The 23,075-nt window shown below is 43.3% G+C and overlaps 1 protein-coding gene across 3 annotated transcripts in view; it reads right to left on the reverse strand.

Annotated features, from left to right (window-relative positions):
• Positions 1-1,309: 1,309 nt before the first annotated feature.
• Positions 1,310-23,075, reverse strand: part of nop58 (NOP58 ribonucleoprotein homolog (yeast)) — a 74,641-nt gene continuing 52,875 nt past the window's right edge. For 2 of the 3 annotated variants that reach the window (XM_068036176.1, XM_068036174.1), the window contains exons 10-15: positions 12,652-12,815; positions 10,509-10,643; positions 10,266-10,327; positions 9,405-9,550; positions 7,632-7,750; positions 1,310-1,649 (exon numbers count right to left, since the gene is read on the reverse strand). In XM_068036176.1, the coding sequence (XP_067892277.1) occupies positions 1,602-1,649; positions 7,632-7,750; positions 9,405-9,550; positions 10,266-10,327; positions 10,509-10,643; positions 12,652-12,815 (674 nt within the window). In that variant the 3' untranslated portion in view covers positions 1,310-1,601. The remainder of the gene's footprint in view (positions 1,650-7,631; positions 7,751-9,404; positions 9,551-10,265; positions 10,328-10,508; positions 10,644-12,651; positions 12,816-23,075) is intronic. The other variant, XM_068036175.1, reaches the window with a different exon arrangement.

Here is a 23,075-nt window from a genome sequence, read left to right on the forward strand (position 1 = left end):
CCGGGACAGTCTCAGCTAAAAAAAAATTCCCATTCTGCAGCCTTCTCACCTGAAATCCTGATTATGTTCCTGGTCCAGCCATTTGGAAGACACTGGTGTGATATGATACTTGATTCTCTTCCACCATCATTTAGTGTGATCACGACTTAGTGCCTATCAATATGCTGAAGGGAATATCACACCAAAATAATCACCTCATCAGCTAACTTTGCTGTCAGTCAAGTGCTATTCAGTAGCCAGCACTGCTGCACCCCAGTGTTACACAGTGATAGACTTGTATCCATCAGTAGTATACCCCACTGTTATACGGACAAACCTGTACCCACCAGTACTGTAGCCCAGTGTTATATAATGACACAACTGCAGCACCAGTACTGCACCTTAAGTGTTTTACAGCAAGAAATGTTCTCTCTAGGCAAAATCCAGTGCTGGAACACCATCTAGTATTGTAACGGTGAGTATTTCTCCAGCTTTGTGAAAATAAAAATTCACTTTAAGGACATCCCAAGCTCCAAGTTGTCTTTGTAAATATTTTAAAGATGTTGCATTACCAATTTCCTCCAGTCTTCTGAAAGCGAGTGAGGTACATTTCAATGGTCACCAACAGCTTTCTGGTATTTTGTCCAAGTGAAAAACCTCCATGTTGATTCTGTCCTTGTGGGCCTAACTGGTCAGTGATGGGAACCAAAGACTTCCAAATTCTTTTCCGTTCTTAGCCAAGGAGCTGTGGGCAAGCACAATCCCCATTCTGGTTAAGAATAGCTAACTCAACATAAAACATGACTGCTGTTGGCTGCCTTATGAACAGAGCGATCAGGGATCTAGATTTCCCCATGAACAAGTAAACCGATGCATACGCAATCTGGGTCACACTCAAATTGCAGCGCAGCCAAGGAGCACAAAGCAAACAACTTCTGCTGAACCTGGGACTGTCTGGGTGATTTTTTTTCCATAAAAAATTCATTCTCAGTCTGTGACACGGCCAAAGCTGGCATTTATTGCTCATCCCTAGCTGCTCCGTGAAAGTGGTTGGGAACTGAGTGGTTTGCTAGTCCAATTCAGAGTGCAGCCAGATATAGGTCATACTGGATAAGGAAGGCAGGTTTCCTTCCCTGAAGGCCTATGTGAATCAGTTGAGTTTTAATGATAATCCAATAGCTTCATGGTCACTTTTACTGATACCAGCTTCTTAAAAATGAATTTTTTTCTTGATACAAGATTTTTGTCCCACCATATTTGCACAAAGGAAAATGTATTTGATAAAACATACACATGATTCTCAGCATGACTGTTAGACTGAACTGTTGAGTTTTGGTGTTACAGTTTTTATTTGATGGAGGTGGGGCGGGGGGGGGGGGGGGGTGGGAGGCATTAATAAAGGGGTCTCATAAGAAATAGGGTGCATTTCTCACTTACAAGGTATACAATTTTAAAGAAAAATCCAATGGAAGAAACTTGTTTCAAAAGAATATTTCTGATAAACTGCTGTCACAATGCAAATATCCTGCATTATAAAAGCATTTCCCTCCTTTAAAAAAAAAGCAGTCAGGGCTCTGTAAAACTTTAAACAGCAAAAATATAGTCTCATTACTGGATACACTTCATTCATCTTTAATTTTCTTTTTCTTTTTCTTCTTCTTCTCTGGGGTCTGAAAATAAGAAAAATAAAAAATGTTTATTACACCACCTCTATCATCACGGTCTCTCCACAAGGACGACTGCATAGCAAATGTTGAAAGAATATTTCAATTCTCAACTGATTCCCTTAAGAAATAAAAACTCCATAGGAAAAGTGATCCACCATGGCTAAAGAGGTTAATCCTCAAAGACAAAAACCATATCAGAAATAGTGGAGAACCAAGAGTTTAATGAAAATGAGGAACTTAAAGCAAATATTAGTAAAGCAAATGTACTGGAGAAATTAATGAGACTAAAATCCAACAAATCCCTGGACCCCCATGGCATACATCCTACGGTTTTACAAGTTGACTGTAGGGATGGTGGATGCACTGGTTATGATCACCCAAAATTCCCTAGATTTGAGAATGGTTTCAGTGGACTGGAAGGTAGCAAATGCAACATTGCTATTCAAGAAAGGAGCAAGAGAGAGAGACAGAATAGGGAACTACCGACCAGTTAACCTGACATCAGTCATTGGGAAAATGTTGGAATCCATTGTTATGAATTAACCAAACTGGTTATAGAAAGTTCAGATGGGAAGTGAAGGAGGAAATGAGAGCCAAAGAGACAGCATGAGAGGAGGCTGGCAACTAACATGAAAGGGAATTCTCAGTGTTTTATATGCATATAAATAGTAAACGGGTAGTAACAGTAGGGGTGGGTCCAATTCGTGACAAAAAAGGGGATCTACACATACAGGTGAGCTACTAAATGAGCTGAGCTACTAAATGAGCACTTTGCACCAGTCTTTAACAAGATGATGCTGCCAAAGTCAGTGAATGTGGTAACTGAAAAACTGAATGGGCTAAAAATGAATAAAGAGGAGATATTAGAAAGGCTCGTCTATAAGGCATGAGGACCGATGGGATGCATCCGAGGATGCTAAGAGAAGTAAGGGTGGAAATGGTGGACATAATGGCCATAATCTTCCAATCCTCCTCAGATACAGGGGTGGTGCCAGAGGACTGGAGAATTGCAAATGCTTTTGCAATAAGGGTGTAACGATAAATCCAGCAAAAATAGGCCAGTCAGTTTAACCTCTGTGCTGGGAAAACGTTTAGAAATGATAATCCATGACAGAATTAATGGTTACTTGGACAAGTGTGGATTAATTAGGCAAAGCCAGCAGGGATTTGTTAAAGGCAAATAGTGTTCAACTACTTGATTGAGATTTTTGAGACGACGTAACAGAGGTGTAATGAACATAATGCAGTTGTTGTAGTATACATGGATTTCCAAAAGGCATTTGATAAAGTGCCAAATAGGCTTGCCAGCAATGTTGAACTCTACAGAATAAAAGGGACAGTGACGGCATGGATACGAAGCTGGCAGAGTGACAGACAGAGAGTAGCGGTAAACAGTTGTTTTCAGACTGGAGGAAAAGTACACAGTGGGGCTCCCCAGGGGTCAGGACCAGAATCACTGTTTTACTTGGTATATACCATTGACTTGGATGTACAGGACACTATTTCAAAATCTGCAGGTGTGAGGTCATTCACTTTGGTAGCAAGAATAGAAAAGTAGAATACTTTTTAAATGATGAAACTCTTAAATGTTGGCATCAGAGGGATGTGGGTATTCTTGTACACAAAATACAGATTAAAATGCAGGTACAGCAAGCAGTTAGGAAAGCCAATGGTATGTGAGCCTTCTTTACAAAGGGAGATTGGAATACAAGAGTGAGCAAGTCTTGCTGCAATTATGCAGGACTTTGGTGAGACCACATCTGGAGTACCGTGCACAGTATTGGTCTCCATCCTAAGGAAGAATATTTTTGCCTTAAAGGAAGTGCAACAAAGGTTCACCTGATTGATTCCTGGGGAAACGATAGCATAGTGGTAATGTTACTGTTCTAGTAATCCAAAGGCCTGAACGAATGCTTTGGAAACACGAGTTCAAATTTCACCAGGGCAGCTGGGGGAACGTACTTCTAATGAAATAAATAAATCAATCTGGAATAAAACGCTCAGTATTGGTAATCTGGAAAATACCGGATTGGTGTAAAATCCCATCTTGTTCACAAATTCCTTCAGGGAAGCAAGTCTGCCATCCTTACCCAGTCTAATCTATATGTGACTCCAGACCCACAGCAATGTGGTTGACTCTTAACTGCCTTCTGAAAGGGCCTAGCAAGCCACTCAAACCGAAAAAGTCAAGGAAGAATAAAACCAGATGGACCACCTAGCATCAACCTAGGCACTGGATATGACAAAAACACACTTTGCCCAGTTGATCCTACAAAGTCCTCCTCACTAACAACTGGGGACTTGTGCCAAAATTGGGACAATTGTCCCACAGTATGAAAGTCATTCTCAGAATGGTACCATACAGCCAATGTTCCAAACCCTTCCCATCACTACCCTTAGTACGTCCTGTCCCACTGGTAGGACAGGCTGACCAGAGTTGGTAGCAGAGTGGTATACAGTCAGGAGGGAGAGACCCTGGGAGTCAACACTGACTCCAGATCCCATGATGTTTCATGGCATCAGGTCAAATCTGGGCAAGGAAACCTCCTGTTGATTACCACCTACCCTCAGTACTCCTCCAAGGTGAAAATGACTTGGAAGAGCTACTGAAAGTAGCAAGGGCACAGAATGTACTCTGGGTAGGAGACTTCAATGTTCATCGCCAAGAGTGGCTCAGTACCACCATTACTGACCGAGCTGGCCAAGTGCTGAAGGACATGTCTGCCAGACTGGGCTTGCAGCAGGTCGTGAACCAAAACGAGGGAAAAACCTCGCCCTTACCAATCTACCTGTCGCAGATGCATCTGCCCATGACAGTATTGGTAGGAGTGACCAAAGCACAGTTCTTGTGGAGACAAAGCCCCGCCTTTACACTGAGGATACCTTCCACTGTGTTGTGTGGCACTACCACCATGCTAAATGGGATAAATTCAGATCAGATCTAGTAGCTCAAAATTAGGCGTCCCTGAGGTGCTGTGGACCATCAGCAGCAGCAGAATTGTAAACCACCACAATCAGTAACGTCATGGCCCAGCACTCTACAATTAACATGAAGTCAAGGGACCAACCCTGGTTCAATGAACAGTGTATAACAGCATGCCAGCAGCAGTACCAGGCATAGCTAAAAATTTGGTACCAACCTGGTGAAGCTATAACACATGACTATAAACATGCGAAACAGCAGAAGCAGTATGCTAGAGACAAAGCTAAGCGATCCCACAGCCAACAGATCAGATCAAACATATGAATTAGGAGCAGGAGTAGGCCCCTCGAGCCTGCTCCGCCATTCAAGATGATTATGGCTGATCTGATGGAACCTCAACTCCACATTCCCGCCTACCCCCGATAACCTTTCACCCCCTTGCTCATCAAGAATCTATCTACCTCTCCCTTAAAAATATTCAAAGACTCTATTTCCACTGCCTTTTGATGAAGAGAATTCCAAAGACTCACGACCCTGAGAAAAGATTTCTCATCTCTGTCTTAAATGGGCAACCCCTTATTTTTAAACAGTGACCCCTAGTTCTAGATTATCCCACACGGGGAAACATCCTTTCCACATCCACCCTGTCAAGACCCCTCAGGATCTTTTTTTTATTTGTCTGTGAGATGTTGGCATCTCTGGCTAGGACAGCATTTATTGCCCATCCCTAATTGCCCTTGAACTGAGTGGCTTTCAGAGGACATTTTAAAAGTCAACCACATTTCTGTGGGTCTGGAGTCATAGGTAGGCCAGATTTCCTTCCCTAAAAGGACATTAATGAATCAGATGGGTTTTTACAACAATCGACAATGGTTTCATAGTCATCATTAGACTAGCTTTTTAATTCCAGATTTATTAATTTAATTCAAATTTCATCATCTGCTGTGGTAGGATTCGAACCCATGCCCCCATAGCAATAGACTGGACTCTGGATTACTAGTGCAGTGACATTACCAGTACACAAAGGAAGATGGTTGCGGCTATTGGAGGCCAATCACCTCAGCCGCAGGACATCACTGCAGGAGTTCCTCGCAGTGGTGCCCTAAGCCCAAACATCAATTGCTTCAATGACCATCCCTCCACCATAAGGTCAGAAGTGGGGATGTTCGCAGATGATTGCAGTGTGCACTCCCATTCGTAACACCTCAGTTAATGAAGCAGCCCATGCTTGCATGCAACAAGACATTTAGGCTTGGGCTGATCTGTCTTGAATATACTCAATGACTGAGCATCCACAGCTTTCTGGGGCACAGCATCCACACGATTCACAATCGTTTGACGGAAGAAATTTCTCCTAATCTCAGTCCCAAGTGGCCAGCTGCTTATTTGGAGACTGTGACCCTAAATTCTAGACTCTGTCAGGGAAAACATCCCACCAACATCTACCCGGTCAAGCACCTTAAGAATTTAATGTTTCAATGAGACCACCTCTCATTGTTCTAAGCTCAAGGGAAAACCTCAGCTACTCAATCTCTCCTCATAGGACAATCCTCTCATCCCAGGAATCAGGCTGGTGAACCTTTGTTGCACTCCCTCTAATGCAAGTATATTATCGTCTTTAGGTAAGGAGGCCAAAACTGTATGCAGCACACCAAGTTCCTATGTAATTGCAGCAAGACTTGTTTACTATTATAAAAGCAAAATACTGCAGATGCTGGAAATCTGAAATAAGAACAAGAAATGCTGGAACCACTCAGCAGGTCTGGCAGCATCTGTGAAAAGAGAAGCAGAGTTAACGTTTCGGGTCAGTGACCCTTCTTCAGAACTGACAAATATCAAAAAAGTCACAGGTTATAAGCAAGTGAGGTGGGGGTGGGGCAAGAGATAACAAAGGAGGTGTAGATTGGACCAGGCCACATGCCCTTGCAATGAAGGCTAACAGCATTTGCTTTCCTAATTTCATGTTAGTTTTGTGATTTGTGTACAAGGACACTCAAGTCCTTCTGAATACCAACATTTCCCAGCTTTTTAACCATTTAAAAAACAATGTGATTACTGACAACGCAGCCAGTAGCTTACGTCATCCGACTGCGCCAATCTGCGCATGCGCTGCCTTCTGCAGTGCCAGGACTGGTTGGCGCATGCACAGATGACGTCATCGCATAACGCGGGCAGATGGTGGAGGGATCTGGGCAGGAGAGAGCAGGGGTGGGGGGAGAGGGGGGCTGGGGAGCAGGTAGAGAGTGGGTGCGGGGAGAGCACAGCCAAAGACCTTGCTGTGGTGGGTGCGCTCTCCTCCTTCCGCCCGCTCCCGACTTCCCGCTCACCACCCCCCGCCCGCTGGCTTGCCCACCCACCCGCTCCCTTCCCTTCCCCGCTCGCTCCCTTCCCCTCACCACCCCCCCCCCCCCCACTTGCTCCCTCCCCCACCCCCCCTCCGGCCATTGTGTGCTGCCATGTGTTTAGGTTGCCATCGTGTGATTATTTGAGCAGTACCATCTTTAATCCTGGCAGCTGCCTGACCTCGCAGACTGTGACGTTTTAGTGGCACAGGCTGCAATTATGCATGTGCCATTGCAGCACCACCTAGTGGTGGCATTGTCAGCAAATGCAGCCTGTAAAAAAATGTGCCTTTTTATTTTCATGCCATAGTTACACTTCACACTTCGCCACATTATATTCCATTTACCAAATTCTTGCCCACTCACTTAACCTGTCCATATCCCTTTGCAGCCTGTGTCCCTCTCACAACTAACTTTCTATCAGCAAATTTGGATATATTACAGTTCCTGCAACCCCCCCCACCCCACCCCTCAACCAAGTTATTGCTACAGATTGTAAATAACTGAAGATCAAGACCGGATCCTTGCGGTACCCCATTAGTTACAGGCTTCCAACCAAAACTTGCCCCGTTTATTCCTACAGTTTGCTGTCTGTTAATCAATCCACAATCCATGCTAACATATTACCCCCAATCCCATGAGCCCTAATTTGTGTAATTACAGTGAGAGAATAAAAGTTTTACTACTAGTTGCATCATATTCCAATCCTCATGTTCTTACCTCCTCTGTAACAAAAGAAGTTGATGGTTCTTCCTCCTCCTCCAGTTTTACTACTATCTCCTGCTTCTTTTCTTTCTTCTTTTTCTTCTTTGTGGATGGCTCAGCCTCTTCTACTGCTTCTTTGAAAACAAAAAGTATTTTAGTATGACCACATCTAGACCAGTAGTGCTTCATGGAATTGTAGAATCTGTCCAGCCACGCAAAGGAGCATCCACATGGTAGGGAGTAACACTCTGCCACCTTCCCTGACACAGGTAAGATCACAAACCCAAAACCACATCATTTGGAAGTCCTAAACTCTGGAACAAGGATTAACTCAGCTTTAAAATGAAAAAAAATCTAAAATTCTGCAGTTAAATAAAAAAATCAGGACAGCTGATAAAGGTAGTAAGTAGCTGAACCACAGGAAGAATGGTCAATACAAAAGCAAAATTCTCTAGATGCTGGAAATTTTAAATAAAAACAGAAAATACCACAAGTACTTAGCAGGTCTAGCAGCATCTGTAGAAAGAGAAACCAACTTCACGTTTCAGGTTGATGACTTTTCACCAGAACTGGAAGAATTTAGATGTAACAGGTTTAAAGCAAGTACAGAGACAGGGAAAGGGGGGAGGGGAGGAGAAGAACAAGAGGGAATGTCTGTGAAAGGTTGGAAGACATGAGAGATTAAATGACAAAAGAGATGATGGGAACAGGACAAGCAGAGAAACAAAAATGTGTCCAGAGGATGTGTTAGTGGGAAGGATCATTACCAACAGCTGCCATGCAAAAAATAAAAAAGGAGCAAAGGCTATGAACTAAAAATGTTCAACTCAATGTTGAGTCCAGAAGGCTCTCGAGTGCCTAAAGGAAAGATGAGGGTGTTCCTTGAGCTTACGATAAGTTTCATTGGAACAATGTAGGAGGCCAAAATAGGAGAGGCCAAAATAGGAGTGGAGCACAGAATTAAAACAACAGGCGACGGGAAATTTTCCAGTTCAGGGTGAGATCAGGAAGCGGCACCAATACAGTCATCAATGAACCAGAAAAAGAGGTAAGGGAGGGAACCTGAGTAGGACTGGAACAAAAAATGTTCCACATATCCCACAAAAAGGCTGGCATAGCTAGGACCCATGAGTTCCCACAACACCTTTCGTTTGGGGAAAGTGAGTGAAAGTCAGAGAAGTTGTTCAATGTGACAAGTTCAGCCAGGAGGAGGAGGGTGATGATGGATGGGGGCTGGAAGAACGACCATTTGTGCAAGCAACCATAGAACAGGCAACACTTGTGCAACTCTAAAGCCAGTTTGTCAGTGCTTTCAGAAGTGGAGAAAAAATAGCAGAAATTAGCATCAGTTCGGAAGTACTGCCAGCCAAGAGGTGAAATGCAGTTTTGAATTAAGAGATCCAGAGGAAACAAAATGCCTCGTAGAGAAGTTACGTAGCCAGTTAGCCTGATCTAAACTGATCTTGAACAAGCTGCCAGGAGTAGTAACCCTACCTCTGTGTGGGAAAACCTCATCTCCTCCACCCTTTGCCAGCCAAAGGGGAGAATGAGATTAAGAATCTTGCAAATGAAGGACAGCAGATGTACACAGCCATTAATGTCAGCCCATGTTGGAATTAAGAGTTTCAAGCTCATGATGAAATATTTTCGTCACAGTCAGAAATCCTGACTGACCTGAACTGCTGTACAACCAGAAGTGTTACTTGCACAAGTACAGCAGCTGAAAAGACTACAACGTGCTTACATGGTTCAAGATCAAATGCATGGTTAAAATTTTCCTGGACTAACCTGTCACAGGAGGCTCTGAAATTCGGGCCTTTTTTTTGGACTTGACTTCTTTTGGTTCTTCCACATCTTCCACTTCCTCGAATTTCCGTTTCTTTGGCACAGAAGGTAGTGTGGAGTCCCCAGATGGGTCATACGTTTTTACGTCACTGACCAGAAACAAGGTAAATTAGGATAATACACAAAACATTTCTTTCCCCCTTCACCCCCTCCCCTCCCTCCTGCAGTCTTTCTTCTATTACTGGGGTACATTAATACAGCACTGGCAACCCCTAGGATCTCACTCATGTTCTAAATCATTATGCAAGAGCCTAGATAGGTAGTGTTGGCATTAGAGCTCAGCCCAATTTTGTTCTCACTCAGTATCCACATACAATTTGCAACAGTGACTGGGGGTGCCAAGGTCAACTGCAACCCCAAATCCTACTCTGACAGAGATCAGCTAACTCAGCAGATATTGCCTTGGGCCATCCGGTCTGGATGGCTTGGCAACAAACCAAAAGGTGCCTTCGACTGTTGAGGCCCTTGAGAGAGCAATCAAACACAGTTTTCTTCCATGAAAATGAATTATATTAGCAACATTCCCACAAGAAAGGTCAATATCCAGAAGCTAGTTAAACACAAATTACTTACAAATCTACCATAACTCACATACCAACAGAAATGCTAGCCAAGCTTCATCAAGGTCACCCGAACAGGGCACCAGGAAATGCATACAAGACCACCAAGAACTTGCCTTTCTAATCTCCAACCCTCAGAAAGTGCACAGCCTCCGACCTATATCCTTCCCAGCAAGCCAATATGATTGAGAACAGGAACACAGCACATATACGGAAACCGAAAGAAATTATTTAGGACACATACCTCTTATGCTGGTATTTGTCAGATTTTGCCCGAGCCTTTCCTGTACCACTTATCCTTCTCATCTACAATACAAAAGCCAAAGCAGCATTGAGACACAAAACAGTTGAGTGAAATTACAACTGACAAAGGCCAACACACAAATTCAAGACAGCCACAAGAATCTCAGACCAGGTGCTTCACATTCTGACCAAATATCTGTCCTGCCGGGCATCACTGACCGGGGCATTGCAACAGTTCGCTTACCCCTTTTTCTTCTAAGTGCCGTATTCGGATCTCCAGCTTTGCTCTGTTCTCCACACCCATTTCTGCATTTGTGTCCTCACCCAGAGCATCATAGCGGATTGCTAAAGATGCCTTGGCCGCCAACATCCTGGAGATCTGTTTAAGAGGCAATTCCGGGGTCAGTATTTTAGAGAACTTTTGTGCTGTACCTGATAGTTGTCAGTGGAACATGTTTTCCCCTTTCTGATAGCCAATTTCACTTAACATTTAACTCATTCCATGACAAGTACAGTACAGTTTAAATGCAAATCTTTGTTCTGTGCATCAACACAAACCTTGAAAAATGCCAACCACTCAACCTGCATGCCATTTTCCTGTCTTTTATTTTCAATTCCTCATTTTCCTTCAACCCCTTTGAAGTCGTTGGCACTTGTGGCTCATACCCCATCCCCCTTTGGTGGAAGTACTCACTATTCACATCTGGACCTAGCAAGTGTCAACAGCTTTTCAGCTGTCAGACCCATCACAGACATGCAGGATCCTTTCCTTAACATCTATATACATATACCTTGCTGATAAGATATTGAGCATGGAAACCCTGGCTGATGTGTCCCTGGGCTAGGGCAGAGTGGGACACCAATTGCTTCCCTGAGATCTTCTGGCATTAATGACCTAGGTGATGTCAACCTTTCCACTGTCTACATGACACCTACATAAAACTGCCAGAGTTCTGTGCCGTGTGAACCCGACTGATACTGCTGAAACCAATTCCACTTTAAAACTGACAATTGGGCGGTCTTCATCATCAAGCGGAGGCTTAACCAGACCAATCAAATTAACACCATGACCACAAAGCAGAGATGAAAGTGGATACTCAGACGAGTAGCCGCTCAAAGTGTCGAACACAAGAAAGTTTGTCACAAGGGTAATGCTGAAGCCAATCTTTATGCAGTTTCACATTTTTGGTACAGAGTAAAAGGATTACAAACATGTAGCCCCTCAGTCAAAACCCTCCACCAGTCTCAGTAACTGTCTGTTTATAAGTGCTCAAGACAGACCCCAATTAATGCCTTCCACCTGCATATAATCAAACAATTGATCCACAATTCACAGATTAACACAAAGCCTCTTCACCATCTCCAAAGCTCAAATAGCAGCATGATGGAATACTCACATTCACCTGAATGGGTGCAACCACACCACGCAAGAAGCTCAACACCATCCAGGGAAAATCAGTTTGCTTCACAGGCTGAATACCCACCGCCTCCATCAATAGTGCACTTTGGCTGCAATATCTACAGGATGCAGTGCAGCAACTCAAAGATTTCAAAAGCACCTTCCTCCGGAGCCCTCTATCAGCAAGGAGGACAACAGCAGCAATAGCAATACATCTCTAAAAAATATACCATCCTGACACAGGCACCTACCACTGTTCCTTGATAGTCACAAAGTCAGCATCTGGAAATTCCCTAACTTCACAAGGAGGGCACTGCTTCCAAGAGAACAGTCATCACCACCTTCAATGGGCAGGCAATAAACGCCAGCATTATCTTGAGACTAGAGCCAAAGGGACCACATTCCAATTATATTCCAGTACACCACTGATCAATTCTAATTTACCACCAATAAGGCACAAAATGTGTAAGCGCAAAGTAGCTACAGAATAGGTTGCATAGGGAATATGAAAACCTAAACTGGAACAAGAGGATGGTCTTGAGGTTCAGACAGTGTAGACAAAACTTTATTTGTTTCTAACCCCCTTTTTTTAGGGGGGGGGGGGGAAACAGTGTAGAGGGAGCTTTACTCTGTATCTAACCCCGTTTTTTTTTTAAATAAGGTGGTCTTTATACCCCAGGTCTCTTTTATATATTTTATGTCGAGGGGGCCTGTATTCCTCAGGCCCCCTTTATAAACATACTTATATTTTTAAAATAACTTTATTAAAACCAGAAATAAACAAAAACTCAAATTAAAATGCCATTCTTGGCGTCGACAATGCACTCCAGTCCCTGCGGTGCCTTGTACCTGACCACGGAATGTATGATGCTGACACAACCTGAAAAAGAGAAGTGTTCCATTTTCAAGCACCAAAATCCTTTACCTTGATTCGCCCAAAATCCACAAGCAAGCAGGACCACAGTTCATTTGCAGTACAAAGACTTACCTTGCCCTTGTTCTTTGGAGTGGTCTGCCCAACCAGTGATGCATGGTAAATAAGACCATATTTTGGAGTGTCTCTTCTTGTCTTCAATGCTCTGAACAGTGCCTTTTCTGCACCCAGGATCTGCACAGTGGATGCAGGATGCTTTGCTAGATTCAACAAAGAACCTATAGAAAGGAGAGTCATAGAGTCATAACGACATAGGAGACAGCCATTTGGCCCATTGAGTCCATGCTGGCTCTCTGTAGGCCAATCCAGTCAGTCCCATTTCCCCACTCTATCACTGTAGCCCTGCAAATTTCTTTCCCACAAGTATCCATTCAATTTCTTTTTGAAATCACTCATTGTCTCCTCTTCTACTACCCACGTAGGCAAGTTCCAGGGCATTACTACTCGCTGTGTAAAAAAAATTCTTCCTCACATTCCCCCTGCATCTCTTGCCCAAAACCTTCAATCTGTGTCCTCGAGTCAGCTAATGGGAACAGCTGTGCTTTGTCTACCTTATCTAAATCTGTCAATCTTGTACACCTCAATCAAATCTGCCCTCATTCTGCTTTGCTCCAAGCAGAACGACGCCAATCTTGTAGCTAAAATCCCTCATCCCTGGAACCATCCTGGTATATCTCCTCTGCACCCCTCAAAGACCCTCACATAGTGTGGTAATCAGAACTGAATGCAATACTCTCGTCGTGGCCTAACCAGAGCTTCATAAAGGTTCATCATAACTTCCCTGCTTTTGTACTCAATACCTCTATTTATAAAGCCCAAGATTCCACAAGTTTTGCTAACTACTCTTGATATGTCCTGCCACCTTCAAAGATCTATGCACATGAACCCTGAGGCTCCTCTGTCCCTGCACTCTCTTCAGAACTGCGCCATTAAGTCTGTATTGCTTCTCCCTGTCACTTCTGCCAAAATGGATCACTTCACACTTCTATGTATTAAATTCCATCTGCCACTTGTCTGCCCATTCTGCTAGCCTATGTCCTGTTGCAGTTGACTGGTATCATCCTCACTGTCTGCCACACCTCCAAGCTTGGTATCATTGCCAATTTTGGAATTTTACTCTGTATTCCAATATCTAAGTCATTTATATCAAAAAAGCAGTGGTCTTAGCACCGACGCTTGGGGAACACCACTGTCTACCATCCTCCAATCTGAAAAACAGCCATTTACCAAGATTCCTTTTTTTTTTAAATCGAAGCTGACACTGACCCTCCTATTCCATGAGCCTCAATTCTGTTAACCAGCCTTTTATGTGGTACTTTGTCAAAGGCTTTCTTAAAATCCATATAGACAACATCCATTGCTTTCCCTTCATCAACCTTCTCTGCTACTTCATCAAAAAATCAATGATTAGTCAAGCACAATCTGCCTTTTACAAATCCATACTGGCTTTCCTTAATTCACTCAAACCTCTCCAAGTGCTCGCTGATTTTTTCCCCTCATTATTGTTTCCAAAACCTTACCCAAAACTGAGGTTAAAACGACTGGTCTGTAGTTACTAGTAATGTCCTTGCACCCTTTCTTGAATAAGGGTGTCACATTTGCCACCCTCCCAATATTCTGGCACATCCCCCACATTTAAGGAACATTGGAAGATTATGGCAAGCCATTCCGCTATCTCCCCTCCAATTCCTTTAGTAACCTGGGATGCAAGGGATCCGGACCAGATGACTTATCCACTCTACACATAGCTAAGCTTTCCAGCACATCCTGTCAGTTTTCACCCAATCCATTAGCTCTACCATCTCCGCTTCCACTGATATTTTGTCAGTATCCTCTTCCTTAGTAAACACCAACGCAAAGTACTCATTAGTTATTCTAGCCTTGCCCTGCACCCCACTCCACCTCTTACTACCCACTTAGTATTTACATGCCTGGTAGAAGATTTTTGGGTTCCTTTTATGTTAACTACCATTTCATTCTCATTCTCTCTTTTCCAATCTTATTTTCCTCTCCATTTCCCCTCTCAACTTATCGTATTTGGCCTGGTTCTTGCTTGAAGAATTCACCTGACATGCATCAACAGCCTCGTTTTTTGTTTCATTAGATTATCTATCTCCATCATCCAAGGAGCCCTGGCTTTCGCCCTTTTTGGAATGTACCAAGCCTGTACCTGAAACATCTCTTCAAAAAGATCACCCATTGTTCCATTACAGTTTTGCCTGTCAGCCTTTGGTTCCATTTTACCCTGGTTGATCCCCTCTCATCCCACTGAAGTTAGCCCTCTTCCAATTCAGAAGTTCTACTTTAGATTGTTCCTTGCTCTTCTCCATTACTAATCTAAACCTGATGATGCAATGATCAGTCTTATCCAAGTGCTCCCCCACAGACACTTGGTCCACTCGGTCCACCTCATTTCCCAGCACCAGATCCAGAAATGCCTCCTTCCCAGTAGGACCCAGAACATACTAGTAAAGGAAGTTCTCCTCAACACATTTCAGAAATTCCTCCTCCTCCTTCTTATCCTTTACTCTAACATTATTCCAATCGATATTTGGGTAATTAAAATCCCCAATATAACCACTTCATACGTTCCCTGCAGATTTGCTCTTCTATTTCTCTCTATTTGGAGGCCTACAGAATACCCCCAGTTGCATGATCATATCTTCTTTGTTTCTACTTGAGCTTGTAGCTCACCAACCTTATTCACCACACCGTGCATTTACATACATGCGTTCTAAACCTATTATATTCCTCGTAGTCCTTCTTAGTCTGCTCCTTCCGAATATGGCACTGCTTCCATCTCTAGTACTATCCAACTCTCTCACTTTAGGTACATTTTTCCTCTTTTTCTACTTCTATATGCTGGTGTCCATACCCCACCAATTTAATTTAAACCCTTCCAATCACACTGGTGAACTTCCTGCAAGGACATTGGTCCCATTGCTGTTAAGGTGCAACCCGTCCCTTTTGAATGGGTGCCCCCTGCCCCAGAACTGGTCCCAATGCCCCAAGAATATGAAGCCCTCCCTCCAGGTTCATGCCTCAAACTACGCATCGATCCTCCCTATCTTCCTATTTCTACTTGTGCTAGCTTGCAGCACTGGGAGGAATCATCCAGAAATTACTACCTTCAAGGTCCTACTTTTTAACTTCCTCCCCAGCTCCTGAAAATCTGACAATAGGACCTCAACACCTACCCACAATTTCTGGGGAACTCCCTTTCTACTGCAGATTATTCTGTACCCTGGCACTAGGGAGGCTACATTACCAGGCGGGACTCATGATATTGGTTACACAAATGCCTGTCTGTCCCCCTAACAATGGAATCGCCTGCATTTCTGGTCTTTGCTGTTCTCTCCTATACAGTCCCTTGCCCATTGGTGCCATGGTCTAGATTGCACTTCAAGGTGTCATCATTCCCAGCAGTCTTCAATGCAGAGTACCAGTTTGAGCATGTAACAGGTCATTAGTCCATACGCTTCACACAAATCGGAATGTGAAGGAGTGGGTGAAGGATAAAGGATTGAGATCAAAGTTTCATTATAAATAATGGAGTTACTGCAACTGGTCACCCCGGGCTTTTAAAAACTATCCGGTGTCCCCAATCCCGATCCCAGTAACTAATAACTCCAGACCCAATAACCCCTACTGGGAAAGGAAAGTATACATACACACGTCAGGAGAGAGGATAATCCAAAGAAAGCCTACTGAAGTTTTGGAAAACTCACCTATAGCAAAAGATGGTCGAAGGCTTTCACATACACCAGTGTACCAATAGACATTTGTCAGCTGCAACTAGTTTCATGAACATTACTGATTTCATGAACTTCTCACTGCCAATAGTACTAATGTTTAATGGTGTGAAAGTTTTGATTAGTACCAAGCAGGATGTAGTTCTACCGTTATAATTCCATGAAACACACTAAAAGATGCTCTAACAGTGTGAGCTCCAGATGAAGATTTGATCACTCTGTTGATACCAGTAACAGCTAGTAATAATGCAGTTGTTACTGAGACCTACAGTTTGTGTCTAATGTTGGGAGTAAGAAACAGACTCTAGTATTTTCTCGCAGCCATAAACATCCATCCAGAATGGTGCCCTGAAGGCGAACAGGAGTTTAAAGTATTTTGGCACAAGCAAGAATTGAGCCTGGAGATTCACACCATTAAGAGTCAGTAGGCTGTTCACTTTGGAGCAGGTTTCGTGCCTGGAAATTCAGAGAATAATGCTGAGGACAACACATACCAGTTGAACAAAATGAGGCATGGACAGATAACTGGAACACGAGCTTGACACTTGTATGCTGCATGAACTGGAAGCCAGATGTAATTGGATGTTGATCTGAAATGGGAACCCTGGCTCATTTCCTCACTAACCTACCCCAGAGACAAGAGGCCAATTATGGTGTTCCAAATCCTGTCACAGCTAAGTTAACAGTCAGGAATTAAACCTGGCATAAAAACAGAATTTGCTGGAAATACTCAGCAGGTCTGGCAGCATCTGTGGCAAGAGAAAGAGAGTTTATGTTTTAGGTCGATGATTCATCAGAATTGGGAAAAGTTGGAAATGTAATAGGTTTTAAATCGGTAAAATGGGGGAGGTTGGAAAAAGAACAAAAGGGAAGGTCCACTAACTCTTGTCATTTAATGGCTCCTGTCTACCTTCTAGTAAATCTACACTGCACACCCTTCAAGGCCGATATACCCTTTGCAAGACATGGTGGCCAGAAATGCTCGCAATACCCCAGGCGTGCTCCAATTAGGGCTTCGTGTAGCTGAAGCCTGACTTCTACCTTCTCGCATTCTCGTTCTCTAGATACAAAGGCCAGCATTCCATTAGCTTTTTAGATTATTTTTTGTACCTGTTCATGGCATTTTAATGATACATGTAACTGGACCCTAGGGAGTTGAAGAGACTTGGCAGTTGGCAGGAAAAAAGACAGAGGCGCAAGGGAAGAGCCAACTGTGTAACAGCCCCGACAATCAAATTTTTCTGCAGCACCTGTGGAAGAGCCCGTCACTCTAGAATTGGCCTTCATAGCCACTCCAGGCGCTGCTCCACACACCACTGACCACCTCCAGGCGCTTACCCATTGTCTCTCGAGATAAGGAGGCCAAAGAGAACTGGACCCCATGTCTCTTTGGACCTAGACTGTTTCTAGATTTCTCCAGTTAGAAAGTACCCTATTGGAACCTTCAAGACCATAATTGATGACTTCACATTTGCCTACACTGAAATCGGTTTGTGATCCCAGCAGTAGTACTTGACAGAAGACTTGTGCTGCAGAACAGGCTGCGCCCCTAGCCATCCTGTTCCACTACAGCTACAACATTGGCATCTACCCGACAATGTGGAAAATTGCCCAGGTATGTCCTGTCCACAAAGAGGACAAATCCCATCCAGCCAATTACCGCCCTATCAGTCTACTCTCGATCAGCAAAGTGATAGGTGTCGTCCACAGTGCTATCCAGCAGCACTTACACAGTAATAACCTGCTCCTTGATGCTCAGTTTGGATTCCACCAGGACCACCCGGCTCCTAACCTCATTACAGCCTTGGTCTAAACGGTCTTGGACTGAGCTCAAGAGGTGAGGAGAGAGTGACTGCCCTTGATATCAAGGCAGCATTTGACCAAGGGTGGCATCAAGGAGCCCTCGTAAAATTGAAATCAATGGGAATCAGGGGAAATATTCTACTGGTTGGAGTCATACCTAGCACAAAGGAATATGGTGGTGGCTGTTGGAGGCCAATCATCTCAATCCCAGGATACTGCTGCTGAGTTCCTCAGGGTAGTGCCCTAGGCCCAACCATCTTCAGCTGCTTCATCAATGACCTTACCTCCATCATAAAGTCAGAAGCGGGAATGATCGCTGATGATCGTACAATATTCAATACCATTCCAGACTCCTCAAATACTGAAGCAGCCTTTGTCCACATGCAGCAAGACATGGACAACATTCAGACATGGGCTGATAAGTGGCAAGTAACATTCGCGACACACAGGGCCAGGCAATGACCAACTACAACAAGCAAGAATCTAACCATCGTCCCATGGCATTCAATGGTACTACCATCACAGAATCCCTCACTATCAATGTCCTGAAGGTTACCATTGACCAGAAACTGAACTGGACCAGCCATATAATTACCATGGCTACAAGAGCAGGTCAGAGGCTGGGAATTCTGCAGCAAATAACCCACCTCCTGACTCCCCAAAGCATGTCCACCATCTACAAAACAAAAGTCAGGAGTGTGAAAGAATACTCTCCACTTGCCTGGATGAGTGCGCCTCCAACTACACTCAGGAAGCTCGATATTATCCAGGACAAAGCAGCCTGCTTGATTGGCACTCCATCCATCACCGGCTCACAGGAGGCGCAGTATGTACTACATAAAAAATGCACTGCAGCAACTCACCACGGCTTTTCAACAACACCTTCCAAACCCGTGACCTCTTCCACCTAGAAGAACAAGAGCAGCAGACGCATGGCAATGCCACCATCTGCAAGTTCCCCTCCAAGCCACACACCATCCTGACGTGGAAATATATTGTCATTCCTTCAGTGTCTCTGATCAAAATCCTGGAACTCCCTCTCTAACACCAGTGTGGGTGTACTTGCACCAGATGGACTACAGCGGTTCAAGGAAGTGGCTCATCACCACTTTCACAAGGGCAATTAGGGATGGGCAACAAATGCTGGTCTTGCCAACGATGCCCACATCCGATGAAACAAATAAAAAAAAACTACCAATATCTTTGTCATTTTATACTTCTTACCTTGCCACCTATCTTTGTGTCATCAGACAATTTGGACCCGAGGCTTTCTATGTCATAATCCAAGTCATTAATAAATACAGTGAATAGCTGTAGCCCCAATAGAGATCCTTGCGGGACATCACTTGTCATATCCTGTCAATTAGAGTACCTGTCCATTATCCCTACTCTGTCTCCTTCCGCTCAGCCAACTTCCTAACCAGCTCAATAATTTGACTTCAATTCGACGAGTTTCAACTTTAGCTAACAGTCCCTTGTGAAGGAGTTTATTGAATGCCTCTGGAAATCCAATATATATATGTAAAACATGCACAGACATTCCCCTGCCCACTAAATTTCAAAAATTTCAATCAGATTCATCAAGCATGACCTACTTTTACAAATCCATTATGGCTCTCTGATGTTACAACCAGGTGAGAAAGAGGTCTTGGGTTCCCTTTCAGCCTTCACCTGGTAACAGGGTTTTATTTTTAAGCACACTGTGTTTTTAGCTCCCCCTTGGTGAATCCTTGTTCACCGCTTTCCAATTATAAGGCAAAGAAACTAGCACAAACAGGCTTTCTTAGGTTTAAAGAAGAAAAGCTGAAATTTATTAAACTTAAACTCTAATTTGCTTGACGCCTAGGGATACATCCTGCGCCCCACACTAGCATGCATATACGATACACACATGCAAATAGAGACAGAAAAGAGAAGAAATAAAGTAGAAAAGTTTGGGGCAATATCTGAAGAGTTTTTGTTACGGTTCTTTGAGCTCACTGTAGAGTCCCTGATTGTAGGTAGATCTTGCTTTTCGTTAGGGGCCAGTATTCCTCTTCAACCTTGTTCACTGTAGGAGACTTTTCTCTCTTGGGGTTCATGTGTCTTCAGTGGATTCAGAGGCTTGTGAGAAAAGAGATGGAAGCAGACAGGACAGAGCTGCTCAGTCCAGGAGCAAACAGACACACTCAGTTCAAACTGTTTGCACAATTCAGAAAAACCCAAATTGCCAAGCCAGTTAGTCATGTGACTAACTGGTCTGACCATGTCTTGAATTGCATCACCTTAGCAGTCTCTGGAATGCTCCTCTTACATACAATACCTGGTGATCAAGGTCCATTATGGGTTGAATGTGTCAGGGAATGGTCCTTTAGCCTTCCAATCGCCGTCTGTTACTATGCAAATGTCTCTTCCAGCCACGGCTGATCTGTTTAACAAGTCCTTTCTTCACTCCAGTAACAGTTTAAAACCAATGTTCATTACAAAATTAATGTGCCTCATTCTTGGCAGGCGGGGGTCTAGCATGACACTGAGCAGCAAAAAATGTTCTATTTGTTCGGTTACCCTATCCTCAATCATAGCCTCTAGCAATTTTCCAATAACAGACGTAACGCTAATTGGTCTATGATTCCCTGGTTTCCCTGTCAATTTTCTTAAATAGCAGAGTGATGCGCAATCTTCCAATCTAAAGGAACAGTTCCCAAATCAAAAGAAGTTTGGAAAATTAGTTAGGGCACCTGCAATCTTCTTACCTCCTCCTTCTGAAACTTTGGGATGGAAACCATCTAATTCTGGGGATTTGTCACACTTTAGTTCCATTGATTTCTCCTGTACTGTTATTTTACTTATGTTAATTTTGTTGAGTCCCTGTCCCTGATTGAATATTAGTTTCCTTGGGATATCTGGCATGCTGACGTCTTTTAATGTAAATATTGAGAAGCAATTTAGCATGTCCGTTATTTTCTTATTTTCATTATCACCATTACTAGCTTTCAAAGAGCCCACGTTGTTTCCGATCACCCTTTTTTCTGTGTTGATTTTGATACTCCTTGTCAGTTTATTTTCATATTCCTTTTTGTAGCTCTATCTGCTTTGTCACTCTTTGCATCATTCCCATTCACCTGAATCTGTATTTTTTTTGTATTTTTGTACACCTTTTCTTTTAGTTTTATGCTGTCTCTTACCTCTTCACTTGCCTATGGCTGTTTATTGGCAACTAGAATTTAGAACCTTTGCCCCTTAAGGATATAAACTGGTTCTGGGTCACTGAAGTCTTTTTAACTGATCTTATTTCATTTTATCCATTAACAGATTTACTCAGTTTACTGTGGACAGTCTCTGTCTCATCCTATTGAAGTCAGCCTTACCTGAATCTAGAGCCTTAGTAGCTGTTACACGTTTCTTCCTTTCAAACATTACATTGAACTCGATCATGATTGCTATCAAATAAGTGTTCATGCACCATTAGGCTGTTAACTAAACTTGTCAGCAAAACTCATTACTCATTAAACCTAATATGGCCTGTACCCTTGTTAATTTTAGGACATATTGCTGCAACAAACTATCCCAAACACACTCAAGAAATTGACTACCTTTCTGATATGTGCTAATCTCTCATTCCAATCTATGAAAGTTCAAATCCCCCACTAAAACTATTCTTCCTTTGCTACATCCATGTCTAATAGCGGTATTTATACAAGCACGACTTCACAGCTGCTACCAGGGGCCTCTACACAATGCCCGCTAATCTCAAATCCTTTTCTATTTCTTAATTCTACCCATAATGTCTCCACTGGCTGCTTACCTCTCATTATATCCTTTCTTATCATTGAAGTAATTCCATCCTTAATTATTCAGGCTATTCCACCACTCTACCATTTTCTTCATCTTTCCTGTAGACCTTATACCCGGGTATATTTAGTTCCCAGTTCTGACCGTCTTACAGCCATGTCGTCATAATACCTACCAAGTCATGCCCTCAAAGTTGAAAGTGAGCCTGCAATTCATTCAATTTGTCCCTTATACTTAGTGCATTTATATAAAGCAGGTTTATTTGGGCCTCACACACTAATCTCGCCTTCTGCTCTGATGTTTTATTCACAGATTTCCTATTTCTCTCTCCTGGTTTATTAACTTTACATCTTTTAGTTTTCATTTACCTGCAATTTCTGACCGTTTGAAAACCCCACTCTCTTCCCTTTTGTTTTCAAACTATTATCTATACTACCTTTTCCATCCAAGTCCTTCCCCTTCCCACTTACTAGTTTAAAGTCTTCGTGACCACAGTATTTATCCCCTCCATCAGGTCTCAGCCTGGTTGAGGTGAAGTTTGTCCCAACACTACAGTTCCTTCTTGTCCAAGTACTTTTGCCAATGTCCCATGAACTGGAACTCCTCTTTCCCACACCACTCCTTCAGCCACAGTGTTCACCCCTCTAATCTGCTTTTCCCTGCATCAATGTGCATGTGTCTTAGGTACTAATCCAGAGATTAAAACCCTTGAGGTCCTGTCCTTTAATTTAGCTCCTAGTACTCTCCAAACAGGACTTCTTGCCTACTTTTCCCTCTGTTGTTGCTTCCAACATGGACCACAATGACTGGATCCTCTCCCTCCTTCCTCTTCAATATCCATCAAGCCAATTTGAGATATCACTCACCTTGGCACCAGGTGGGTAACAAACGATGCAGGACTCTCAATCCTGCTTACAAAGGCAGCTATCTGTCCCCCTTGAAAAATTGAATCCCCAACAACGATCTGAGGCTTCCTCTCCAAGGTGTCATAGTCCACATTTTGGCTGTCCTTCCAACAGTCTTTATCCTTACCCTCATGGGTAGCAAGTACATTGTACCTTTGGATAGGATCAGCTTCTGCAGTTCCTCATTTTCAATTTCACCTTACTTCCCCTTACACTGCACACTACTGGTTATACCAACCCCATTCCA

Source organism: Heterodontus francisci, chromosome 7 (assembly GCF_036365525.1).
Source record: "Heterodontus francisci isolate sHetFra1 chromosome 7, sHetFra1.hap1, whole genome shotgun sequence".
NCBI lineage: Eukaryota > Metazoa > Chordata > Chondrichthyes > Heterodontiformes > Heterodontidae > Heterodontus > Heterodontus francisci.